This window comes from Oncorhynchus clarkii, chromosome 12 (assembly GCF_045791955.1).
Source record: "Oncorhynchus clarkii lewisi isolate Uvic-CL-2024 chromosome 12, UVic_Ocla_1.0, whole genome shotgun sequence".
In the NCBI taxonomy this organism is placed as follows: Eukaryota; Metazoa; Chordata; class Actinopteri; order Salmoniformes; family Salmonidae; genus Oncorhynchus; species Oncorhynchus clarkii.
The window spans coordinates 101,992,952-102,000,795 of NC_092158.1; the positions used below are offsets into that span (position 1 = coordinate 101,992,952).

The window sequence follows — 7,844 nt, forward strand, 5'->3', positions numbered from 1 at the left end:
CATGTTTTGTTGTAGTCTCTGTTATTGGTAATGGTGAGAGGTTAGCATGTTTTGTTGTAGTCTCTATTATTGGTAATGGTGAGAGGTTAGCATGTTTTGTTGTATCCTCTGTTATTGGTAATGGTGAGAGGTTAGCATGTTTTGTTGTAGTCTCTGTTATTGGTAATGGTGAGAGGTTAGCATGTTTTGTTGTAACCTCTGTTATTGGTAATGGTGAGAGGTTAGCATGTTTTGTTGTAGCCTCTGTTATTGGTCATGGTGAGAGGTTAGTATGTTTTGTTGTAGCCTCTGTTATTGGAAATGGTGAGAGGTTAGTATGTTGTGTTGTAGTCTCTGTTATTGGTAATGGTGAGAGGTTAGCATGTTTTGTTGTATCCTCTGTTATTGGTAATGGTGAGAGGTTAGTATGTTTTGTTGTAGCCTCTGTTATTGGTAATGGTGAGAGGTTAGTATGCTGTGTTGTAGTCTCTGTTATTGATAATGGTGAGAGGTTAGCATGTTTTGTTGTAGTCTCTGTTATTGGTAATGGTGAGAGGTTAGTATGTTGTGTTGTAGTCTCTGTTATTGGTAATGGTGAGAGGTTAGTATGTTTTGTTGTATCCTCTGTTATTGGTAATGGTGAGAGGTTAGCATGTTTTGTTGTAGCCTCTGTTATTGGTAATGGTGAGAGGTTAGCATGTTTTGTTGTAGCCTCTGTTATTGGTAATGGTGAGAGGTTAGCATGTTTTGTTGTAGCCTCTGTTATTGGTAAAGGTGAGAGGTTAGCATGTTTTGTTGTAGCCTCTGTTATTGGTAATGGTGAGAGGTTAGCATGTTTTGTTGTAGCCTCTGTTATTGGTAATGGTGAGAGGTTAGCATGTTTTGTTGTAGCCTCTGTTATTGGTAATGGTGAGAGGTTAGCATGTTTTGTTGTAGCCTCTGTTATTGGTAATGGTGAGAGGTTAGCATGTTTTGTTGTAGCCTCTGTTATTGGTAATGGTGAGAGGTTAGCATGTTTTGTTGTAGCCTCTGTTATTGGTAATGGTGAGAGGTTAGCATGTTTTGTTGTAGCCTCTGTTATTGGTAATGGTGAGAGGTTAGCATGTTTTGTTGTAGCCTCTGTTATTGGTAATGGTGAGAGGTTAGCATGTTTTGTTGTAGCCTCTGTTATTGGGAATGGTGAGAGGTTAGCATGTTTTGTTGTAGCCTCTGTAACTTTCTCACTCATTATTATTCATGATTCATTCATGATCTTTCTCAATCATGGCAGTCACAGGCTTGGTGTCTCATTGTTCAAATAATATGGGACCAAAACAAACTGCAAATGCAACCAACGAGTTTACGACCAAATACTCAACTTTTGACTACTTTAATACACTATAAGGTAATTGGTCAGATTACTGATGACTTCTTGGGGAGACTGGAAACATAAAGGGCTTTCATTTATTTTATTATTTATTATTATATTTATTTACTTTATTTTTCTAAATGGTGAAACAGACTGATACTGCTTTTTAAACTGGTCTTGTCAGTCGACTATAATATTTGTACTTTTCATGTTTCTCTCTACTAGTAATATTATGATAATTTATAATGATAACTGGTCTGTACATTTTTCTCTCAACAAGCAATACTTTGATAATTTGTCATTTCTAATAATGATACATTCATTTATGAATAGATATGGCAGGTTTCAGGACACTGATGTATCTGAAAATGTTGAAAAATATACTGCCACTATTTTAACCACCAAAGAATAGCAGTGTGATTTTAATATGATTTGACTCTTTGCAGGCTGTCAGGCTGTCTAGTCACAGAGGAAGGCTGTGCTTCTCTGGTCTCAGCTCTGAGGTCAAACCCCTCACACCTGAGAGAGCTGGATCTGAGTAACAATGACCTGAAGGATTCAGGAGTGAAGCTGCTCTCTGCTGGACTGGGGAATCCCCACTGTAAACTGGAGACTCTGAGGTCAGTATTATCAGATATGAAAGCACTTTATGTATGTAGTTCTCCCATTTGAAAAAGTCGTAATTAATATAATTTGCAGTTTGTCTCGGTTGTGTTTTATGTTTTTCCTAATAGAATCTGAATGGTGAATAATGTCCTGTCATTTTGGAGTCACTTCACTTGTATTGTCAGTAAGAATAGAAGATGTTTCTGAACACTTCTACATTAATGTGGATGCTACTATGATGATGAATAATCAGGAATGAATCGATGATAATGATGAATGAGAAAGTTACAGAGGCACAAAGATCAGACCCCCTCTGTTATTGGTAATGGTGAGAGGTTAGTATGTTTTGTTGTAGTCTCTGTTATTGGTAATGGTGAGAGGTTAGCATGTTTTGTTGTAGCCTCTGTTATTGGTAATGGTGAGAGGTTAGTATGTTTTGTTGTAGCCTCTGTTATTGGTAATGGTGAGAGGTTAGCATGTTTTGTTGTAGCCTCTGTTATTGGTAATGGTGAGAGGTTAGTATGTTTTGTTGTATCCTCTGTTATTGGTATTGGTGAGAGGTTAGTATGTTTTGTTGTAGCCTCTGTTATTGGTAATGGTGAGAGGTTAGTATGTTGTGTTGTAGTCTCTGTTATTGATAATGGTGAGAGGTTAGCATGTTTTGTTGTAGTCTCTGTTATTGGTAATGGTGAGAGGTTAGTATGTTGTGTTGTAGTCTCTGTTATTGGTAATGGTGAGAGGTTAGCATGTTTTGTTGTATCCTCTGTTATTGGTAATGGTGAGAGGTTAGCATGTTTTGTTGTAGCCTCTGTTATTGGTAATGGTGAGAGGTTAGCATGTTTTGTTGTAGCCTCTGTTATTGGTAATGGTGAGAGGTTAGCATGTTTTGTTGTAGCCTATGTTATTGGTAATGGTGAGAGGTTAGCATGTTTTGTTGTAGCCTCTGTTATTGGTAATGGTGAGAGGTTAGTATGTTGTGTTGTAGTCTCTGTTATTGATAATGGTGAGAGGTTAGCATGTTTTGTTGTAGTCTCTGTTATTGGTAATGGTGAGAGGTTAGTATGTTGTGTTGTAGTCTCTGTTATTGGTAATGGTGAGAGGTTAGCATGTTTTGTTGTAGCCTCTGTTATTGGTAATGGTGAGAGGTTAGCATGTTTTGTTTTAGCCTCTGTTATTGGTAATGGTGAGAGGTTAGCATGTTTTGTTGTAGCCTCTGTTATTGGTAATGGTGAGAGGTTAGCATGTTTTGTTGTAGCCTCTGTTATTGGTAATGGTGAGAGGTTAACATGTTTTGTTGTAGCCTCTGTTATTGGTAATGGTGAGAGGTTAGCATGTTTTGTTTTAGCCTCTGTTATTGGTAATGGTGAGAGGTTAGCATGTTTTGTTGTAGCCTCTGTTATTGGTAATGGTGAGAGGTTAGCATGTTTTGTTGTAGCCTCTGTTATTGGTAATAGTGAGAGGTTAGCATGTTTTGTTGTAGCCTCTGTTATTGGTAATGATGAGAGGTTAGTATGTTTTGTTGTAGTCTCTGTTATTGGTAATGGTGAGAGGTTAGCATGTTTTGTTGTAGCCTCTGTTATTGGTAATGGTGAGAGGTTAGCATGTTTTGTTGTAGCCTCTGTAATTTGCTAATGGTGAGAGGTTAGCATGTTTTGTTGTAGTCCCTGTTACTGGTAATGGTGAGAGGTTAGCATGTTTTGTTGTAGTCTCTGTTATTGGTAATGGTGAGAGGTTAGCATGTTTTGTTGTAGTCTCTGTTATTGGTAATGGTGAGAGGTTAGCATGTTTTGTTGTAGTCTCTGTTATTGGTAATGGTGAGAGGTTAGTATGTTTTGTTGTAGCCTCTGTTATTGGTAATGGTGAGAGGTTAGCATGTGTTGTTGTAGCCTCTGTTATTGGTAATGGTGAGAGGTTAGCATGTTTTGTTGTAGCCACTGTTATTGGTAATGGTGAGAGGTTAGCATGTTTTGTTGTAGTCTCTGTTATTGGTAATGGTGAGAGGTTAGCATGTTTTGTTGTAGTCTCTGTTAATGGTAATGGTGAGAGGTTAGCATGTTTTGTTGTAGCCTCTGTTATTGGTAATGGTGAGAGGTTAGCATGTTTTGTTGTAGCCTCTGTTATTGGTAATGGTGAGAGGTTGGCATGTTTTGTTGTAGTCTCTGTTATTGGTAATGGTGAGAGGTTAGCATGTTTTGTTGTAGCCTCTGTTGTTGGTAATGGTGAGAGGTTAGCATGTTTTGTTGTAGCCTCTGTTATTGGTAATGGTGAGAGGTTAGTATGATTTGTTGTAGCCTCTGTTATTGGTAATGGTGAGAGGTTAGCATGTTTTGTTGTATCCTCTGTTATTGGTAATGGTGAGAGGTTAGCATGTTTTGTTGTATCTTCTGTTATTGGTAATGGTGAGAGGTTAGCATGTTTTGTTGTATTCTCTGTTATTGGTAATGGTGAGAGGTTAGCATGTTTTGTTGTAGCCTCTGTTATTGGTAATGGTGAGAGGTTAGCATGCTTTGTTGTAGCCTCTGTTATTGGTAATGGTGAGAGGTTAGTATGTTTTGTTGTAGCCTCTGTAACTTTCTCACTCATTATTATTCATGATTCATTCATGATCTTTCTCAATCATGGCAGTCACAGGCTTGATGTCTCATTGTTCAAATAATATGGGACCAAAACATACTGCAAATGCAACCAACGAGTTTACGACCAAATACTCAACTTTTGACTACTTTAAAAAATATATTTCCACTATTTTCACCACCAAAGAATATCAGTGTGATTTTAATATGATTTGACTCTTTGCAGGCTGTCACACTGTCTCGTCACAGAGGAAGGCTGTGCTTCTCTGGCCTCAGCTCTGAGGTCAAACCCCTCACACCTGAGAGAGCTGGACCTGAGCTACAATCACCCAGGAGACTCTGGAGTCAGACTGCTCTCTGCTGGACTGGAGGATCCACACAGCAGACTGGAGAAACTCAAGTATGTAGAGGGTTTGTGTCAATGTTCAAATCAGACAAGTTTGACTTATCAGGCTAGTTAAGACAAACATTCTTACCACCACTTGGCCAATGGTATTTGCTGACTGTGTTTGTGCATGAGTGTGTGTGTGTGTGTGTGTGTGTGTGTGTGTGTGTCTGTGTGTGTCTGTGTGTGTTCAGGTGTATCCCTCAATGACTGTCTGTTCTTCTGCTTACCGCTACAGTGTGGAACATGGTGGAGAGTACACAATGAAACCTGGGCTTAGAAAATGTGAGTGTTGACTGCAGTGAAGAATATGACTAAGAATAAGTCTTAATTCAAGTTAAGTCAAAGTCAAAGACCACCATCATTACTGACTTGGTCATATTAAATATCAGCTGTAGTTCTACAGAAGCAGAAATCAGGGACACCAAAGTTTACAAAGAGTTGATTTGATTGTGTGTGTGTGTGTGTGTGTGTGTGCGTGTGTGTGAATGTGCGTGTGTGTGTGTGTGTAATTAATGGGAATAAGTGTGTTTTTTATTACCATACAGTATAACATATGATCATTCAACAAGTCTCAAGTTACCTTAACTTCTCCTTTTGATACCTAGAAACATCTACATTAAATGAATTAGTGAAAAGTGAGTTAACATTCTAATGTGAATGATGATGATTTCTAATATTGTGTCTGGTTTCATCCATCAGATGTCTGTGATCTCACACTGGACCCAAACACAGTAAACAGACTCCTCTCTCTGTCTGAGGAGAACAGAAAGGTGACATGTAGGAGAGAGAAGCAGCTGTATCCTGATCACCCAGATAGATTTGAGGACTGTGGACAGGTGCTGTGTAGAGAGGGTCTGACTGGGCGCTGTTACTGGGAGGTAGAGTGGAGTGGGAGAAGGGCTGATATAGGAGTGACATATAAAGGAATCAGCAGGAGAGGAGGGGTTCAGGACTGTTGTCTTGGATTTAATGACAAGTCCTGGATTCTGAACTGCTCTGACAACAGTTACATTGCCTGGCACAATAATAATCCCACTACCATAGACGTCCCCTCCTCCAGCTCCCACAGAGTAGGAGTGTATCTGGACTGGCCAGCCGGCACTCTGTCCTTCTATAGAGCCTCCTCTGACACACTGACCCACCTGAACACATTCACCTCCACATTCACTGAGCCCATCTATCCAGGGATTCATATTTGGTATGATGGTGACTCAGTGTCTCTCACAACATGTCAAACACAACATGACGTTTCACTCTAATAGTTCAGTAAGACACACTGGAGCATCAATGTAGAAGGTTAACCTCTCTATCCAGGGTGTTTGGTATGAATATCTCTCTAGTGTGTAAACCTCTCTATCCAGGGTGTTTGGTATGAATATCTCTCTAGTGTGTAAACCTCTCTATCCAGGGTGTTTGGTATGAATATCTCTCTAGTGTGTAAACCTCTCTATCCAGGGTGTTTGGTATGAAAAATATGTAGTAGCATTACTTTAAATGATAGGTGTGTACAATCGTGTTACTCTGGTTGTGTAAATGGCTGTTTTCACATAACTCTGTACCTAATTCACCACGGCTGTCCACATCTCGTGTTACTCTGGTTGTGTAAATGGCTGTTTTCACATAACTCTGTACCTAATTCACCACGGCTGTCCACTTCTCGTGTTACTCTGGTTGTGTAAATTGCTGTTTTCACATAACTCTGTACCTAATTCACATCTTGTCTGTTCCGAACAAAGTCTCTCCTCATCCTCTATTCTAAGAACCAACTGTTCTTGGTACTCGTAGGAGAACACAGAGGACTCTGACTAGTTGGCCACCTCATCCACTAGATATGTGTTGGTTCGACACATTGAGTCAGTTGTGGTGGAACCAGCCATGACAAAGCATTAATAGGTTTACTATATGAGACCTCTGTTGGTTTCTGCATGTCAGAGCTCTTGGCCCAACACTCAAGAGTGTGGGGTCGACCAGCCTCATTATTGCAGGGCTCTCAACGAGTCTCTTATTGGTGCAGTGATTCAGGGCAGGTGGAGCTGTTATGAGCCCCAAATCTTTACCAACATAAATCAAATCCCACCCAAAAATGGTGGCTTGCTTGTTTTGCATGTTATTTTGGCATTAAAATGTGACACATATCCGTTTGCAAACAATGTAATTTTTTATAATATATATATCATTGAATTAATAAAGCTCTATAGAAACATTGTTTCTTTTTTGATTTCTTGAGTAAGGCAACTAAAAAAATGCAGGTGTTTCAGCCCAGCTCAGTGCTTTTTAGTGGTGGTGGGGCAAGCCAGCAGAAAATACAAGCGTTGCGCCTTGATTGACTCAGTGTTCTGTCACCCATGGTGACAGTCTAAGGGGAGACCTCGAAGAATTCTAGCCCCTTGGGTGTTGCCATAGAGTTACATTAGAAATGCCCATCCAAGAAGGCTCAAAGTCATTGGCCACAGATAAAATGACGTCAAATCACATATGTACAGTAGCTTTGATTGGACTGATCATGTAAACATCATGTGATATCTACAGTAGCTTTGATTGGACTGATCATGTCAACATCATGTGATATCTACAGTAGCTTTGATTGGACTGATCATGTCAACATCATGTGATATCTACAGTAGCTTTGATTGGACTGATCATGTCAACATCATGTGATATCTACAGTAGCTTTGATTGGACTGATCATGTCAACATCATGTGATATCTACAGTAGCTTTGATTGGACTGATCATGTCAACATCATACCTTCAAAATCGTAGCTAGCAAGCTAGACAGTCATCATCATGAATCAAGTCGAAAATCTACTGGCAAATCATATGATGAGAAATAATAGACAAAACATATCGGTGCTCATCGGCCATTGGACATAAACACAACAAGTTGGAAATTTAACAACACGTGTTGAACGGTCATCCAACTTGGAATTGTAAATCTGGCCTCTTTCTAG

General features: G+C 39.4%; 1 protein-coding gene across 1 annotated transcript in view; it reads left to right on the forward strand.

The window, feature by feature from the left end:
• The window catches only part of LOC139421746 (NACHT, LRR and PYD domains-containing protein 12-like), a 31,769-nt gene extending 24,691 nt beyond the window's left edge, over nucleotides 1-7,078 (forward strand). Inside the window, exons 9-12 of the mRNA XM_071172865.1 lie at nucleotides 1,774-1,947; nucleotides 4,733-4,906; nucleotides 5,130-5,176; nucleotides 5,594-7,078. Coding sequence (XP_071028966.1) covers nucleotides 1,774-1,947; nucleotides 4,733-4,906; nucleotides 5,130-5,176; nucleotides 5,594-6,153 — 955 coding nt within the window. The 3' untranslated portion in view covers nucleotides 6,154-7,078. The remainder of the gene's footprint in view (nucleotides 1-1,773; nucleotides 1,948-4,732; nucleotides 4,907-5,129; nucleotides 5,177-5,593) is intronic.
• The last annotated feature ends 766 nt before the right edge of the window (nucleotides 7,079-7,844 follow it).